General features: G+C 42.0%; 1 protein-coding gene across 23 annotated transcripts in view; it reads right to left on the minus strand.

Annotated features, from left to right (window-relative positions):
* The window catches only part of nrxn1a (neurexin 1a), a 74,533-nt gene that overhangs the window by 52,133 nt on the left and 2,714 nt on the right, over nt 1–19,686 (minus strand). For 3 of the 23 annotated variants that reach the window (XM_077625476.1, XM_077625464.1, XM_077625472.1), the window contains exons 1-4: nt 16,209–16,534; nt 14,558–15,678; nt 6,029–6,046; nt 5,217–5,246 (exon numbers count right to left, since the gene is read on the minus strand). In XM_077625476.1, coding sequence (XP_077481602.1) covers nt 5,217–5,246; nt 6,029–6,046; nt 14,558–15,290 — 781 coding nt within the window. In that variant the 5' untranslated portion in view covers nt 15,291–15,678; nt 16,209–16,534. Of the gene's footprint in view, nt 1–5,216; nt 5,247–6,028; nt 6,047–14,557; nt 15,679–16,208; nt 16,538–19,686 lie in introns of those variants that run through there. The other 20 variants (XM_077625481.1, XM_077625474.1, XM_077625461.1 and 17 more) reach the window with 14 other exon arrangements.

Below are 19,686 nucleotides of genomic sequence, written 5' to 3' on the forward strand. Positions count from 1 at the left end.
AGTACCGATCCAATGAACGGATGGAAACCCCAAACGTCTGTTTTCGTCCTTTAGATGTGCAGATATGTTTAAAAGAATGCGTTTTTAGGTACACATAGTTTAAGTTTAACTGTTGAAGGTCTACATAATATTTTATTAAATACTTTAATTTAAGTTTTTCTTGGATCAAAGGGATTCATTCATTTTCTGAAGATTGCAACTGGGAGAAAAATATATATTTTTATAATGCATTATATTTTTTTCCATTTTTTGAAGAATTGATTCATTAACATTTTACGATCTGTGCTTTAAATATTTAAAATTAAATACAGTAGAATATTTTAAATGTCAAAACTACCCAAATTCTACACTATATCGTCATTGAATTACCATTTCTACCTCTAAAAATATCAGTATTTCAAACACGTCATTGGCAGCGAGATACGTCCAATCTGGAAGTCATTTAAATTCACGTGGATTGGACGTCAACATAAAAAAAAAATGAGTTCAGTTTGCATTTTTCCTGATTCCGAAATAAAAACACGATTTAGCTTCCTCTCCCTCAACCCCCTCACTGAAAGCGCGTGTTGTTCCCGAGGAGAAAGATAGCAGTGTTTTCAACGTAGGAGGGTGGGGGGGTGTTGAGAAAAAAAAAAAAGGTCTTGGGCGCCGTCCCTGAGGCCAAAGCGCCGAGGCCCCCGGAGGGCAGACGGAAGCGCCGCTGCGCCTTTGCAGATACGTCGCTCGCCCCGACATCACAGACAGGCGAGACGAGCGGCTTTATCGCCTGGGCTTTAACTTGCTTTTTTTCCCCTCAATTCCTCCCACGAGCGTGCGCACGTGCTGTATATCTTCCAAAGACACTCGGCCCGCCCCCTCAAAGAAACTCATTTCGCTTGTTCCAAAAGCCTCTTTTGCTCCTTCGGCGCCGTTTGACGACCTTCACGACACGGCTGCCGTTTGGTCTCAGATAGAGGGGAAGGTTCCAGAACCTTGCAGAAAAGTTCTACTCTAGCAGACAATACGCTTTGATTTAGTTAGCTACAACGTGGCCTTATGGCAGTTAAAAAAAACTCATTAGCCGAGCCACATAAATTGAGGCAGAACTTTGCCAGACTGAAAATGTAAACTAATCCCTTATTTTTCGCAGATACTCTAGACCGGACATGGCCGCGATAATAGAAAAACCGCAAAGTAGGATCACCCCTATTATCACTACATACCATACTATAGTGGTACCTCGACCTACGATCAGCTCTACCTACGACATGCTCGAGGTACGATGAAAATTTTGATCGAATAATTCGCCCGCAATACGATCAAAATTTCAATATGCGACCAAGCCAGGTGGCCATGACATGAGAGGCTGTTTATCATTGTAGCGCACTGTCTTTTCTTCCGCATCTCTTTCGTGTATAACTACTATATCTACGAGCACTGAACGATTTATTCAGACGAGTTTCGACCAGGAAACGCATAACGCGCATGCACCGGCAAAAGAGGGCTTTCTGGGTAATGAAGTATACTCGTGCACACTACACCGATAGTCAATGGCACCCTTTCTCAGAATAAAACTTCATTACCCACAATCAATACGTGGGTAGGCTGTTATTCCTTCCTTAGCCTCTTAGCTCCCGCGATCGCTCATTCAAGACGACTTCTCGTTGGCAAGTGGTAATGCGTTATCCTATTGTGAGGACATTTGTGTGCATCATTTTCGGAATATTTTGAAGGGAATACATAGTACAACAGCAAACAACCCATCGATAGCGAACGTGAGGGTGGAGGCGTGGCAAACCGCTAACCCGGAAAACGAAGGTAACAAAAGATTAAGACAAAACTAGAATTCAGTTTTGTGTAAAGTTACATTAAACGTATGTTTGAGTGTGTCTGTATATATTAATCCAAGTTAATTTAAATTTGTTTGTTCGTTTACGAGTGCCGTGGATAAGTCCCCCCGAACATCCCCCGCCTCCGTGTATGTCGCTGTCTCTACCCTCCGCGAAATGCGTCTAATGTTACTTCTATTAAACACATTTTATTACTATTAAACCACTAGTTATGTGTTACTTTGTTAATAGATGGCGAATTAGAAGAAATAAAACATTTTTTTCCAATCCAATATCCTGTTTTTGGTGTTTTTTCAGAGGGTTGGAACGAATTAATTTGTTTTGAGTTCATTTCAATGGGAAAAGTCCACTCGAGTTACGAAAAGCTCAACATACGATCTCAGTCCCGGAACGGATTGAGATCGTATGTCGAGGTACCACTGTACATGTTTTCAAGAATGGTCGCTGCAATGTGCAGCACGGCAACCTGGGTGGGGAGACCAGTCGCTACACCGCTTCACCTCATGGGAATTTATTTTTAATTATTTGCAGCTTAGAGACCACCACAGCACGCATGCATCTCCAGAGGGGAAATGTGTGTCACTTTTAACCGCATAGCGGACCCCATTAACTTTAACAAGGTTGCTCGCAGCTAAATTATGTACAAAAGGATGCCACAGTGTAGATGCATTTATGCCGCAATTGCGTGCTACTCCTTTAGCATATCAAGGAACGCCAATATTTAGGGGGCATTTTCAACGGCATTTTTCATATCTCTTCCGGTTGCGAGTTTTAGCTTGGTCAGATTTAGATATTTTCATGTACTTTTAAAAAATATCCCTAAGAAAAAAAATCCACGATGTGGTAAAGCCGCAAAAAGTTGAAGCTATGAAATGAAGGGGGAGCACAATACAGTAGTGCATGTGTCAAAGTGGCGGCCCGGGGGCCAAATCTGTCCCGCCGCATCATTTTGTGTGGCCCGGGAAAGGAAATCATGAGTGCCGACTTTCTGTTTTAGGATCAAATTAAAATGAAGAGTATAGATGTACATTAAATTTCCTGATTTTCCCCCTTTTAAATCAATGATTGTAATTTTTTAATAATTTGTTTCTGTTTTTAGTTCAAAAATCATTTTGTAAAATCTAGAAATATATATAAAAAAGCTAAAATAAACATTGTTTTAGATCTATAAAAAACTGAATATTCAGGGATTTTAATCCAGTTCTTTTAATCCATTTATTAAAAAAAAAATCTAAATATTATTCCTAAAAAGGTCCGGCCCACGCGAAATCAAGTTGACGTTAAAGCGGCCCACGAACCAACCCGAGTCCGACACCCCTGCAGTAGTATTTTCATCGTGCGATCTTTAGCTTAAGTCGGGAAAACAGGGAAGGTTGTCATTTGTTTAAATGGATTTTACTATAAAAAATGACAATCTTCAAAAAAAAAAAAGAAGTTAAATGGTTCTATCTATAACCCTCAGACGCCTAGGACCATTGGCCCAATTCTGACCATTTAAATATTCATATCGCCCAGTTCTTCCCAAAAGGATGTAAAATGAGCAGAATAATATGTGGGCTAATAATATGGTGTCTACTGGAGAATGTTCCTCAAAAAGCACTCTGCCATTCCCAAAGATAGAAACGTCCATTGAAACGTGATTGGCGTGACGGGCATCATTTGCGGAGCATTCAAGAGATTTCCGTCCGTCTGGTGTTTCATTTTATTCCGCGTCATGTTCTGCCGTCCAATCAAATGTCGCAGTGGGACCTTATCGTCATGTGGGCCAATCAGTGCTTTCATCAGCGTCATGCGGTGAGGCACCTACCGTTTGGACTGGCGCCTCTTTGACTGGAACTTCCAATCATTCGCGCACATGCAGCTTTTTAGCAGATTCCCAATCACACAGCCACACTCGCTCATGCACCAGAAGCTTACCTGAATAAAGGTGTTCAATTTTAAAGCCATGACTTGGACATTTTCATCCAGGGTTGGGCAAATTCTACATGGAATACATTTAATTTTATTTTTGTTTCAATGCACTGATGAGACAGGTCATTTGTGTCGGGGAGTAAAACTATATGAACAGATTTAACAGTAATTGATAGTGTAATTATTTTATCATAATTTGTCAATTAAGAATTATTTTTTAAAAACCAAACAAAAAAAATGTTGCTTCCAATTGATGTCCACTGTTGAAAATTTATAAAACAAGTTTGTTTAATATATTTTGAGGAAAAAAACTCCACTAGACGCCAAAGGCATACAGATTTATGATCAAAATAATAAATCGCAAGAGAATGATGCTAATCAAAAAAAAAAATTTGAGTAGCCTAATATTTAAAAAAATAGATTTGACAAAAGTGAATTGATGCACATGAAATACTATTAAAGAAACAACACTGATGACTTATCTCACTAAGTTATACCAATTAACCAATGACGAAAAAAGGTGAAATCAAATTAAAGAATATATCTACATTAAAATGAAATTTCAGTTGCAATTTATTTTGCATTTTAAAAAAAGAATATTTAAATTTGGGGGGTATTCTTGATATAGAAAAAAGGACTGGATGGAGCCAGTGAGGAAGCTAAAAAGATAGTCATGGGCTTTTTGCCCACCCCTGGAAAAAAACCACCTTGTCAATGTAATGGAAGGCAAAACCATTCACGCCGATAAAATGAAAAATCAATGAAGTACCTCTGAGCTTTCCTAAATTGACACCGCGTGCAGTCCAAAGAGGGCAAAGAGAAGGAACACAAGTGTAAAGAAATGTCCACGCTTTTGGACTGCATGTTTTTAAACCAAGCAAAACACCGCGGATTGCTTTCCGTGTACGAACGACGTGGAAATTGATGAAAGGGCGGAGATGAATGCGGACCCCAGAAGAGCTGCCACACGGGCAAATGCGCTCGCACACAACGCACCGGCGAGAAAAAAAAAAGCCGAGGGCAGACAAAAGCACACGATCCGACCCGGCGATGCAAAGCCTAGCGAGAGTGTCACTTAATTAGGCACGCGGTGACGAGGCCGCCTAATTAAGCCGGCCGGTCGGCCGGCCGTCTGCCCGCTTGCAGAAGTTGCTCTCTCATCTCAGATCATCTTTAAAAGCCTGCATTTCCCATTTATTAGTTCCAGCGCAAACGCTGAAGTCATCCATTTCGCCTCAAATGAAAAAGCCAATAATCGTTTCCATGGGACCGTTTAAAGAAAAGGAGGAAAAAAAATAAACCTCAATTAAAAGGAAAGAAGAACTGACCTTGCTTCCGTGCCTAGAGAGACAACTTCCTCCCCGCGCCATGTGGTGATGAGGATGGGGGGGGTGAGGGGGAGTTTGTGTGTGTGTGCTTAAGATTGATGACATGTAGCAGAGTAACAACAGGAAGTGAGGTAAGAAGAAGCCGTACCTTGGTCGCCAATCATCAGGTGTGCCAGACCTTAAAGGAAGACAAGAGCACAGTCAGCACAGCAAAGGATCATGGGGGGTCAAGTATGTTGTTGACACACCAATTACACGTGGGCGACCAATTGGCTAGTCCAAAATTGCGGAAACTTTCGGTCGTGCATATTTATTTTAGTTTTTTTTTAATGTATAGTTGTTCACATACCTGGGAGAAAAGTTTGCGACCCCCAAAAATATGAATATGTACTCCAAAAAAAATCAATCAAGGTAGGGACATGACCAACGGGAAAACGAGATGAATATGTGCTAGCAATAAAGAGAAGCATGAATACTGAATTTCCTCAGATAACAGCTTTTATAGGACATAATTTCTGCAAAATTATTTTACGTATTTGTGTTTATTTACCCTACAACGGTATTAGGTGTGTTTTACAAGTAAGGCACTCCATGCACTTACACAAAACTATAATTATGGACTCTGATGTCAATTGTTTTATTATTGCAACATTCAAATCTATTGGTGCTTGATATTCACATTGATTTCAAGGGTTAAGGATAAAAAAAAATCCGTTATTTTGAGACCTATGCTTTGTGTAAAAGAGTATAGCACTTCACACAAATGTAAAACGCAAACTGACGTCCTATTCCGTAAGAGTCCACCTCGGATTGCAGCCTTTCCAACTGTGAACCGCATATGTTAGTGAGGGATTGGACACCGATCATGAATTCCGGTAAATCCCCTTTCCGGAGTCCAAACGGCGCTATTGGAGGAAATCCAGCATTGGCATCATCGTCGCAATGACATAGGCGACCTACCTGGGGTGTAGCTGTGCTCTGGGCGGGGGTTCACGGCCAGGCGAGGAGAGAGAGAGACAGACATTCATTAACGTGCATGCCAAGCCCTCCGGTTACCGTGGCTACTACTTACTGTACATGCACACCGCTCCGGGGTTACCGCGGCAACGCGCATGCAGACGCCACACGCCCGCTACATTTGGCTCCACGCATACACAGTAATGTTCTACACGTTCCTACCTGTGGGTTCGGGTCAAAGAGCCGCTGCCCCTCAAAACTTACCTTGAGGCCGCTTCCTCTCCCCTGAGCCCACCCCCATAGAGCATGCACACACACGCACACACACACACACACACACCCGCACGCTGACAAAGGATGTCATAATGAGGCGAAATCGCAGGAAGGGATGGCGTCGCAGTGCGGGAAGGGCATGCGAGGTTTTTTAATAGGCGTGTGTGAATATGCCGGTTAGACCGATTTTGACTGTGTTTAAGTCATTGTCTGCCATTGAGGCAAATCCTAGTTCAAGTGGATTGGACAGTTGATGGCAGACAAGTTAAATGTATTGAAATTACACTTTTTAAAGTAGAATTTTGGAGCGCTGGCTTTCACCGTCATGTGGTTGCATTTAAAGAGTTTTGGATTTACAAATATCTTTTGAAATAATACGATGGCAACTCGAAAGTACTTGAAAAAAAAATCAGGACTTTTATGTACTGTAAGTCTGGGCTATTTTAAGAAAAATATCACTCAAATTTTAGATTGATCTCTGGTATCAGCTCATTTGACTTTTAATCAATATATACAGACTAGTTTGTCAAATAGTTAAGTCTCAAAAAAAGTCAAATGTTTATTTTCAAGTGGTTTATGACATTCAAGGTGAGGTAAAAGCTGAACACAGAAAATCATCTGCATTATGCACTAAAATACAAAACACGAACCTAAAGCAATGCTAGATACGCGTGATTGGATAAAAACTAGCAGTTAACTCCCTGCCAAGAAGAAAATCATCATTGCACCATACTGAAAAAATGTAAAACGTGATCTTTCTGATGACCCAACACTAGTTCATTGTAATAAAAAAACTTACACATGAATGCTTAAGATCACCACGACAGACCTGACCAAGAATTGCCCCAAATCACGAATCACTGAGCTCAAGAAAAGATCAAGCCTTTTGGGAAGATAGAAACAAGACCAAGACAGAACCGGAGTCTTCTGGGAACTGAGTATATAAGATTAACTGAAGACCTTTTACATTTGCCTTGAATCAAAACCAGTCTCATACAACAGCAGGAACTCCAATTTTAAAATCAAACTAGTAAATTCTCCAAGAAAACGTCAAAAATCTTCATGGCAATGACATGAGCAATGCTTCCAATAGATGATCCAATGAGAATATCCATCCATGACACCAAATGTAGCCATTTAATCATTCCTTTGCAAGATGTGTGTAACAGAAGAAGCAGCATGGCATGATGTCCATTAAACTGAGGCATGAAATCACCACGCATGCATTTCACAGCCCTTTCCAAGAACGTTACGGCAACAGTTTACTAACTCGCAATAAGAAGGCGCCACTATCACGCATGAATATGCAAATGCGGGCCGTCAAGTTCTCGACTGGAGACGTACTCGTAGGCGCCACAAATCATAATTGAGAGCGGAGGAGGAGGAAGGCCCAAAAGCTGATAATTCTGCCATTTCAATTCCATTTAAATAACAGCAAGGCAAAAAAAAAAAAAAAAAAACAGGACGCCAGCGGAATGTGCAGAAAAAGCTGGCTGGGTTCTGTTACTGGTATCGTTTAGCTCAGTAAGAAATATTTGAAAACAAAGCACTCTTGCGAAATGACTTCTCTACATTTCCAGCCTCGGGACCTTTCGCTTTGCTCCAGAACGGCTGTTGGACTGTGCGATGCCAGATAACAAAAGTCTCAGCCAAGATTTCTGAAGAGGAACTACAGCTGGGACAAGCTGACAGAAGTTGGACTTGACCACAATTCTTCCAGTAAATCTACACTCATAAAAAGAACGGAGGAATAATCAGACACTTTTTTTTTCTCATGAAAAGCCTTCATTTCCAAAGAACTAGTACAAAGTTCATGCTCGTCTTTAAACATTTCATAACTCTCACTACAGTCCAACAGAATGAAAACAAGTACCCTGCATACTCGACTTAAATGATGCTTATTATTAGTATCATCATAATATTGCGACAGAAATTGGAACAAAGCAGATTCGAAGTACTTAATTGCGGATACAGATCATGTCAATATTTTGAAGTCAACTACACTGTGCTAAAAAGTCTAATCTAAATAATTAATTTAATCCTCGCAGAAGAAGAAAAAAATCGCATTTACATTTTTTTTTCTAAAATTGTTAGGCTGCAATTTCATGCATGACTGGTCAACTAACTGCAAAAGATATATGCTGTTTAGTCAACTAGCAAAATAATCATTTAAACAGACCTATTGTGCATGTGCGGAATATTAGTATAATGATTATTGGAATTATCAAAAAATACCCAAACTCCAGTAAGAGCTTAATTAAGACTTGTTAGAGTAAACTATGTAAATGACGATGTAGAGAATGATAACGTCTATATTTTAGACCAATTTCCGTGATCGCCCATTTAACATTAAATTGACTCCATGCTGGTGCAAACTGACCAGTTTGGCGAATATTGAACCATTAAAAACAGTTTAAAGTTGACATTTCAAGTCATATTATGACAACCAAAACGCAAATTATGTTTCATTTATTTAATTAGCTCTTCATGTCATGCTAACACACAATAGTAGATGTCATTGCATAAAAACTACCAGAAAAATAAACAAGGAAAAGCAAGTTTAAAATAAAATAAGTTGAGTTGCGCCACACGAAAAAAAAGAAAAATAATAAAAAATCAGATCCTGCTTTTTGCCTTTTTCCCCGTCTGAAGTTAAAGTCAATTCATTGGTGACATAATAGCTATTTCATTATTTTTTTTACGAAATGATAAGGGCAATTTCACTGATCATCTATGGGAATTCACTCTACTATGGATTAGACGTCTATCGTCAAATCACCGAAACAATAGTTTCCGACCATTCAACAAAAACAAAAACAATTTAACCGAGCGCCCTGATCACATCAAGCCATTTTTCGGCCTCCCTTTTAAGAAGACAAGAGCTATTAAAGCGACCTGCCGTGAGGGTATCGCTTCCCGACGGCGACATCAATCGCCATAGAAAATGCGAATCCATCTGTATGCAAATAAAAGAGCCCATTAAAAGTAGCCGTTGTATGTCGTACAGTATATATCAGCCTGGGTGTAAAAATGTTCGTCTGGTGGCGTTTAGCCACAAAAGCCGCACTGCTTCTGTGACAAATGGCGGAGCCCCGCCAAAGGAGTTAATGTGTTTCTCCGCGTGTTGTTTGCGCACACGCGTGTGCGTTTGGCCGCGTTTGTGTGCACGCAGACCCGCAGCAATTGCGTGTAATTCTCCGGTTCCTGCGAGGCCATTGATCAACGCTTGCCTAGTAAACCCGCATGCAGCCAACACCACGCAGCAGTACTCTCGCACCCATTGATGTGCCACCACCGCTACTTGGATAACAATAGATCTTTGAGTCTATAAAGCCGGAGACAATTATTTCTTGAATTTGAAAGAAAAAAACTGTTTTGAATGACTTACCACTTATTAAATTAACCTTAACTTTAGTGTATATTTGGGCTTGCTATCATAGAGAAATGTTGACTAATCTCCGAGGGGTGACGAACTCATCTTTGTCGTGGGCCACATTGTAAAAATCATTAGCTGAGTTGCATAAGTCCCTAGGCTAAGTTTTTTTTGTTTTTTTTTGTTAATTAAACCACAATCCAGCAACCCTGCAAGCCTTTTGAGGATGGGCGGTATGGAAGATGAATGAATGAACCTACAACTGTTGTATTATCCTGTCTTATTGCATCTGTCATGGGTCAATCAAATCAGTTAAAAACAACACTATGCCTTAAGCAGATAAAAATGATGTGTTGCGGGGGAAAAAAAAGCCATATTTCTGTAAATGTTAAGATATGACTCAAACAATTATGTTAATTTACGCTTTCCTTTCCTGACAACTAATCTAAACTAATGAATCCATAACTATTATTTAGTGAATAAGTCGTTCAAGGAGTGTTAACCTATAGTCCAAAATCATTTTTTATGCCTTTTAATAGCAAATGTTCTCATGTATTTTTTACTTTATATTGTTTTTAGTTTAAAAAAAAAAGCAAAAACAACTGAGAACTAGAAAACTATTTTTCTAGTTAAATTGTTGAGACCCCAAAATGTCCCCCTTTGAAAGTCACATTTACTTCTTTCCCTTTACTTCAAATTCTTTAATCAAATGAAAACCAATTTAACTATACAACGGTTTGATTTGGCCCCCAATCCACGAATTTGTCAATTGCAGTTGATGCAATTACTGAACTAATCGAAAAACAGCATCAAGTTAAACTTTGAATGTTTTTTTCGTAACAATGTCATTATTTTCAAAACAAAAGATGCTATCAAATACATTTGAATTTACAGTGCTAAGCAGCCTGACTCAATTGGATATTTACCACTAAGAGGCTGAAAGAATTGGACGTCAATGGGCGCCAAGCCGTTGGCAGCCAATGACTTAAAGCAAAACATTTCAGTAATTCTCCTCAAATAACCTCAAGGTTGCATTGACAACAATCCAAGAACGGCATCAATATTTTTTTAATTTAGAGACGGGTGAATCATTGACATTTTTGACAAGAAACAGCAAAACGCCTCAAGCGGCAGCAGATTAGTTTAGGGGTGTTGGGGTGCGGGCTGAGGGACGCTAATGCGAAGGAATGGGGGACAGGAAGCACAAGGACGCAGGTACGCTGCCGGCATGAGGTCTTCCCCATTAGCGCTGTCTCCATGGAAACATTGGCCGGTGTGCGGTTAAGGTAAGGGGGTGGTAAGGGTGCCAAGAGCAATGGGTGATTAATGGCGAGGCCGCCTTGACTTTTTGGCAAAGACGTTGATAGACTGACTTGGAGTTCAGTGCAAATTGATCAATTGATTTCCAAATAAATCGACCTCTGGGTTTAGTCTATGAATTGTTGACCTAAAAATGATCAAACTCCTCTTTTAATTGCATCTTTAACCTGATTGACTTTTAGCGATAAACACAAAATCGCTCATTTTCATTTGCGGGCCACACAAAATATGAATTTGGCCCTCGCGACCTTTCATTGAATTATTTCGCTGGCAACTATCACGGTCAACGGTAGCCAACGTGGTGAAAAAGATTTTAGTACGCGCTAAAATGATTCTATTTTCGCTGACTTGCCTATGCCATCTCAATATGGCGAACATACTGATTATTAAGAAAATTGGCTGTAAAGAGCAACCCATTCAGCTTTTTTTTTTTTAAAGAGTTTCAAGGCGAAGAGGATGAAATGCGCCGGAGGGACCGGGTTGCCAGATGCTATTTGCAATAGTAGTCGTAAAGTAAGATTCCTTAGAGTGACACTTGTTTTGGCCTGGGGCTGATTTAAGTGCATTAAACAAGCGGCCACTATAAAACATCCAGCGAGGAACATAATATTTACTTCTGTTGTCATTTTCTGTAAGGTTGTTTTTGCCCTCCTAACGTTTTCCTTCATTTAGAAGTGAATAATACATGAGTCTCCATGCAATTTGGTGCCGATCCAAGTGAGGCCTCTCTTAAGCGCTATTCCACTTTTAATGAGTCTGCTTCGTTTTTATGCTATTTAACGACTTGTAACTGGCTCGGTTTAATCTCGCGCAAGAAGGGCAAAAAACGCGCAGAGGCGTCTTAAAACGCCGCAAAGCGCCGAACGTATTGGCAAGCCGGAGGACCGTTGGGTCCGTGGAGGGCCGCGTCCGAGGCCGAGCGCGAATCGATGGAAATCCATTAGCGCGGGCAGCCAGATGACAAGCACGTAAGCCGCGTTGATTTCCAGCCTCTTAAGCGACTTCCAATTAAAGTCTGGCCCGCCAGCGCGTCCGTGGCCGATCCATACGCGCTTCGTTTCGGGACTTCACCGTCACGGAAGGTGCAGAAGCCGTTTCTTCATCTGCCGCCGAGGCGACGATGAAATCGGAAAGACTTTCGGACAAAGTCACTTCACTTATTGGCGCTAGTATAGTCGATTAATCACAGATTATTTTTGCAAGGAAGAATATGGAAAATCACATGTGATTCTTATTCATTAGAATATATAAGAATACCACAGAATATTTCATGTTTTACTTTTGAGTTTTAACACAACTAATAATAGTATGAATTAAAAGTTATAAAAGCGAACAAATGTGAAATAAGTATTTTATCGCATACATCAAAAAACACTATTTGAGATTTTCTTTTCTTTTAAGTTAAAAGATAATATTTATCATTGAGAGGTTCGAATTTAGGACTTAAGCAAATTTTATTTCTCAAAAAGATGATGATTTAATGACAAATATTACTAATACATGTTTAAAAATTTGTTTGAACATTAACCAGATGGACATTTTTAAGGTCAACAATTCATTCCCTCGAACAATGTGATAAATTTAATGATCTATTAGTCAATTAATCGTGCCACCTCTTTTAACGGCTGGTTTTCTATTCATTCAATTTTAATTAATATGCTTTTATACTATATTTTACCACTTACATGTGGTTGAGCAAGACCTGACACTGTGAAATTCAAGACCGGATTATTTTTTTGTACAACCACCAGCAGATGGCAGCCACGATCCTTTTCTAGAACTACAAAACTAGCCAAATGATAATCTTTGTTCCCCCTGCAGATTACTGAATAAAACAATCACCCAAAATCAATCAATTTTTTTCCAGGTGAAAAAAAGGTCCTTGATTATTCAATTGCACCATATTCTGTGCGTCAGTCAATTTACCAATTTCGTCATACGCAGCTGGGTATGACGACAATTAGGCTTTTTGTCAAGTCAATGTTGATGTCAACGCCTATGTCCGATTATTATTATTATTATTATTATGGGGAAAAAAACAAGGTGTTCTGAAAAATGCTGGCAGTGATAAAGTCTGAAAATACTATTTTTGGTAAGAAGTAAATTCTTCTAAAAGAGAGCATTCTTTTCCAAACAAGGAAAGTCATTCTCACTCCTTTTTAATCAAGTCCTACAGTATTCTTTTTAATACAGTTTTGGGATTATGTTTGTTCCAAACTAAGCTTTCTAATTTGATCACTCCCCGCGGCAGGCGAATGTGGCGTGGATTGGGAATCACTGTCATCGAGGGAAGCTTGCACATCCTAAATAATTGGCTGGCGTGGGAAGGGGAAATCAATTTCCCACAGCATTACAATGCGCGTCACGTTGTGTTTGTGAAGGCCGCCGGTCCGCAGACGACGAGAAGCGGCAGCATTCTGAAATATGCATGTGTGTGTTTTGAAGGCTCTTGTACAGTCAACACTCGTTTCACCCGCGACCCTGAGCACAAACATTTCAAAGTGCTTTTTTGGGTGCTTTTCTTAACTTGTTTGCGCTGGTTGGAGTTGTCTGATCCATTTTGATGGTGGGTTGGGGGGTGAGGGGGGGTTAGTTAATCGTTAGCTCGACAGGGGTTTAACGATACATGGTGGTTAAGCAACCGCCCAATCCAATCGATGGAAACGCAAAACCTTGTCATTTTTCAAATATGCTGTATTGTTCAAAGGAGTAGTTTTTATTTCAAGGTGTCAATTGTCAAAAATGTCAAAATTGCTTTGTATTTTTTAATGCTAGAGGTGAAATGTAACTGATTGTGTTACTAAATTGATCCAAGTTGCAAGAATGAAATGGAATCATGGCGGACTATCATATCGGCAAATACTGTTCCAGGTTTATATGCCTGGCGGGCCGGCAGATTTTCAACAAATTTGTCATATATTTCAAAATTGCCTGGTATTTACTGTTTCATTAGCTGAAATGTAACCCTAAAATTTGTACAAAATCAAAGGTGGCTGCAAACTGTATCGTCGACAGGGTCAATATTGTATCATCTCGATATTTACGATATAAAGCCCTATTTAAAAAGGTTTCCATTCAGATGTTGGAAATGTGTATAAAAGACAATTGTCAAAAACCCCAAATTTCTTTTTTTCCCCATTGATTTAAGGCAAATTCTTCAAATGTATCCATTTTGTATGAAATTGGTCAAACGTCTTTGAATCAAATCTTTGTAATATCGGCAAATGTCATACTGTTGTTTGAAAAATCGCTATCATTTTGTCTGAAAATTTTGCGATTCACGGCACTAGCCATCGATGGGTTGATGAGTTAAGATGTCGCAAGATGGCGCCAAAGCTTTGTGAATAGGAAATTAGTAATACGTGCCAGAGAAGTGTATGTCGAAAAGATATCGTTTGTCACGTTCCCGAAAAGTCAAGACCTTGGCGTAAACGAGGGTCCGAACCAACAAATTGAAATTCCACCGTTTAAACGTCGCCGACCCAACTTTCGAGCGTATGTGAACGTCGTGAGCGCGAGAGCGATGAGATGCATGTCGGGGGGTCAGCGGGGTTTTCGGGGCTTACCTTCACTGCAGTCGTTGCCTTGGTAACCGGTGTCGGAGCAGTCGCAGACGGCCCGGTCGTCCACCAGGCTGCAAACCCCTCCGTTCTGGCAGCGGTGGTCCGGCCCGCATCCCGCCGTCACCGTCACTCCCTCGGAGGCGTCCAAGGCGACCGGCGTGCCGTTGATGCTCAGCGCCCCCATCCATCCGCGGAAGGCGGGGCGGTCGCGCACCGAGGGCGAGGTGAGGCGCAGCGGCGAGGCGCGGAGCTCGGCCGTCACCCCGCCCACGTAGGTGTGGCTAAAGACCGTCATGTCTCTCCGCTTGCTCTTGACTTCGGCCCAGCCTTCCAGCCGCCCGTCCACCTCCAGCGAGGTGTTCTTCCAGTCCCGCTTGACGCGCACGGCGTGCCAGCGTCCGTCGCTGACCGCCACGCCCGAGTGCAGCTCGGCCGGCTCGGCGCAGAAGATGGAGAAGCGCAGGCGCAGGTGGCCTCGCAGCAGCAGCAGCTCCAGGAAGTCGCAGAAGCCCTCGTCGTCCAGGTAGAGCAAGAGGCCCTCCTGGCTGTGCGTCCGCAGGCTGAAGCTCAGCACGCTCTCGCAGCAGGCGTTCCACACGGGGAAGCGCCCCCACTGGCTGGACACGCCGCCAAACTCCAGCACCTCGCCTTGGGCCTGGCCCCCCACGCTGCACAGGCTCAGGCCCAGGAAGAGCAGAGGGGCGGCCGCCCAGACGCACATGGCCATCACACTCATAAAAGCGCTTTACCGCTTACACACTCTTTTTTTTTGTTGTTTCGTTGTTGTTGTTGTTTGGGCTAAAGAGATGACCTCATGGCCGTGTTCCGCAAATCGCACTCTGGTGCTTAGGGTCCTCTTCTCATCATTTACCCGATCCCCCGCCCCCCCACTCAGTCTTGCATCAGGTAAGCGTGTTTGCCCACGCCGGGCGCCAACTCCATCTTCGTGGCCTAGATCGGGGCCCTCACCCACCCGCCCTGCGGGAAACTCCCCACGGGGCCTGATGTCTACCACGCTCCACTAAAGAGAAATGGCATGGTCATCGCGGGGGGCTCTCCTCGTCCTCCTTTCTTTAGTGTGGTGGGGGGGATTCAGGTGTGCCTTGTCATCACTCACCGGCCACCTACGGAGAAAGCAAGATGGCACCATCACGCTATCTTATAGAAGACACTCACATTTGCCCCCCCCCTCCCCTCAGTCCCCCCCAAGTGCCTCATCTGAACATTCCGGAACATTCACACTACAAAAAATCGACCATTTTTTGGGGTTGTTGTTGTGTGCTTGTCGGATCGATACGACGTCTTGCGGCAACGTGAAGCATTTTTTTCCCAGAGCCCCTCACAAAAGAGCAAAAAGCGGCGCTGCGGCTGATGACTCAAACGTCGAATTAACATCTCACACGAGAAACGAGGAGAAAGGCGACATATAGGGATTATTGATAGACGGCGTGAACGACTGCGGTTGAAATATCGATTGTCGATTCACTGCCATTGCTTCCATTTTCTCCAGCGGTTCACCTCCCCTTTAATTGCCTCCTTGATTGAACACACGTTTGCGCTTTTTAAACGCCATCCGGACTCAACACAAACAAACATTTGCGCTTCCCCCCCTACACTAAGCCTAAAAATCATGTTTAAAAAGGTGCAGACATACCTAGCGAACATCCTGTGGAGCTCGCCCCCCCCCTTGTTCCTCCTCGTCCACGCCGCCGGAGGTGCGCCTCGCCGCGGCTAAGACGCCCGGCGGTGATCGGCGTCTGGTGGCGGCTCGCTGGGTGGCTAACGCGGCGCTCCTCCGCGCACAAATGAACACACGGCCGTCCTCATCCGCGAGGTCTTTCTCGGTCTGCTCCCGGGAGGAGGAAAGGGTGCAGTTGGATGATGATGCTTGGAAAAAAAAAGCAAAAGACGCGCACACACACAGACGCGCGCACGCTGGAGCGAGCGCAAGGAGAGCGAGTGCGGGTCACGTGACGGAAAGGAGTGATAGACGCAGAAAAGAGAGAGAGAGAGAAATGGAGAATGTAGAGAGAGAAAGAGAGACAAAAGAGACGTACGGACATATGCAGAATTGAGATGGTAGAAAAAGGGAGAAATGAAAACGCGAGAAAGGTTGGAGGTGAAAATCCACACATTCACGGCAATAGATGTCCAATCTTTTTGGCATGGCAGGGATGGCCGATTGAACGTCTATCGATGGGAATGGCACTAAAACATGATTATTTACTGAAAATGGATCAGAGAAACTGACAACTGGATTCTTGTCGCTTAAAGGAACAAAAAAACTAGGAAGTACCTGCCGTATTTTCCGGACTATAAGTCGCACTTTTTTCATCATTATTTGAATTGTACTCAAATGTGACTTATGTCTTTTTTCCACTTTGATTGGGAACAGCTTGTTATGTTGTGTTTTTTAGGCTGTTAACAAAATTCATGTTAACAATAAGAGTTCCCGGTTTTACTATCACGTTAACGTATAATGTTTGTTCTTGGTTTCTGCTGAATTAAAAAAAAACTTCCTCCCAAAATGCAACATATAACCAAGTGTGATTTATGTTTTTTACTCTTTCATTGTGTGTTCTATGGCTAGCGCGACTTATACTCAGGTACAGCTTGTAGTCCCAAAAATACGGTACTTAAAATTTCAACACAACATAAAATAAATTACAAAATCAAATGTTTAACTTCACCCACTTTAGCTGAAAAAAACTGTATATGACCTGCAGAAAAGCTAATTGTAGTACTTCTTGAGGTAAAGCGTCCGGGATTTTTTTGTTTTTCTGCTTTATCACACTGACGAGTCTTCCTCCGCTTATTGAGAACATGATCTACTGCATTGTTTTTTTCACTGGGAAGGGCTGCTTCTTTATTTCCACACCCAATTAATCTTTCTAGCACGGGTCAAGGGAAATCGCTACAAAATACACACGCTCCATCCAAAGTGAAATGTACCCTGACGGACTCCAATAGTTTTATTTTGACTGTGGTTTCTCAACAAATTTGATTGGAAGATGGCAAGTGATTTCTTTTAAAATCAGAGTTGCATCTCTTTATCAGCTTATCTCTTTAGTTACCTGCTCAAAAGAGGTAAGAATAGATGGATATTTGCACAAATTAACGCAACTTTGGGTTCCCGTAATGTGTTACAAAGCGAGCTGTACCCAAAAACATTTTTTGGGTAACATTTTGGGCACCAAATTTTCAGAGCATTTCTACAAAAATCAAATAATCAACAGCTCATGACTTCAAAATCATAACAAGCATCCCAGTCTGCTATAGCAATTGAGCTTTTTTGCAGTGTTACCTCAATGTACGAGTTTAATCTTTTCCACAAGCAACTTCAAAACTCAATTTTCTCTTCAATTTGTTACCTCGACCGCCTTCAAATCTCAGGTTATGTCCAAAGAAATGAAATAGTCAACAGCTCAAAACAAGAAAAAAAATCAAAAATCGGGACGCTCACATCTCAAGCTATTTGCCGAGTTAGCATCTTTTGGTCGAAAAGGTCATCTCGGCTACATTTGTCTCGCTTTTAAGAGTTATTGAGCACGCTAAAGAAAATTGGCAGTGAGCTGCTTTGTCTCCTCTGAAAAATCAGATGATCAAAACCCCGCGCACATCTCCGTGTCCTTTTGGGTTAATACTTTCTTATGTGAACGTATTTACTCCGGCGAGGCAATAAAGGCTGATTAAAGGCGTCTGTGCGAGCCCGCGAAGCAGATATTAAGGCATATTTAAGAGCACGGAGCGCCGCTTCGATATTTGACGCCAGCCCGAGGAGCGGCGATCTGATGTGTGAGGGGAAATGAGGAATGGGGAGGGGGGGTTACCATGGAAACAATCTCAGCATCGGCACCGTGGCGTTCCCCCGCGGACTGACCGTGGCCCCCCCGCCGATACGGCCCTCGTCAGACTAACTGCTCGGCTTCTCTCTCTCCAAGCTGACCTTTTCGACCAAAAGGCGTTATCAAATAATAACGCTCCTGTGCGTTTTCCCCAGAGTGGCATAAAACACTGCAGAAAAAGGCAGCGTGAATCGAATGCTCATTTGGGGCAGTACCCCGATTGCTCCACCCATGTTTTTCCCCCCAACTGTACGCCTTTATGTTTAATTCCAAGGGGTGACTCATGTCCACTTAGAAGCAACTCGCCTTCGTAGGCAACTCTATTAATTTCATTGGTTGCCATCCACGCATAAAATGTCCAAGCCATTTTTGGGGGGGTGCCGGAGCCTATCCCAGCTGACTCCAGCCACCCTAAATTGGTGGCCAGCCAATTGCAGGGCAGGAGTAGACAAACAACCATTTACACTCATACTTAGGGGCAATTTAGCATGTCCAATCAGGCTACCATGCATGATTTTGGAATGTGGGAAGAAACCAGAGTACCCGGAGAAAACCCACACAGGCCCGGGGAGAACATGCAAACTCCACACAGGTAGACCGACCTGGATTTGAACCTACGACCCCAGAACTGTGAGGCCGACTCGATAGCCACACAGCCGCCGGGCTGCCATGTTTATGCTTTTCATAAGGACATTTTATAAAACTACAGTAATGATGATTGATTGTATCAGAATTGATCCAATCATGTTGGCCATTACTAACATATCCCTCCAAAAAGGGCTTTTTTAGGATAATTGAATTTAAAAATATATATTTTTAGGTTTATGGCGGGAATGCAATTCTGATTGGGCTCTACGAATTTAGCTACAAGCGTTATTATATTAGCTTACAGAATGCAATGATAACACTGACCTAATAAAATGGATACATTTCTTTTAGCAAAATTGAAATATTTCTATTAGGGCAAAGGACATTTGAACTTCGTCAATGTATTATTATCATAATCACGCTACATATTTTTTCCCGAAAAGCAACTCGAGTGTATTAATGTTCAATATCTATTTAAAAAGTTACATTTCACATTCCATTCAGAGCACTCACCTGTCAAACGCCTTTAAAAATACTCCCTAGAAATTCAATTTTCACTTGTATTATTAAATTCCATTTTTTTGGGCATTACAGAGAATAAGACATATTACCATAGTAAGATTCATGAGCGTTTCAGAAGCGCTGTTATTTGATTAAACAGAAAAAAATCCAATTAAGTAATACCCTTTCAATTCAATC

The sequence above is a fragment of the Stigmatopora argus genome, chromosome 18 (assembly GCF_051989625.1).
Source record: "Stigmatopora argus isolate UIUO_Sarg chromosome 18, RoL_Sarg_1.0, whole genome shotgun sequence".
Taxonomy (NCBI): domain Eukaryota; kingdom Metazoa; phylum Chordata; class Actinopteri; order Syngnathiformes; family Syngnathidae; genus Stigmatopora; species Stigmatopora argus.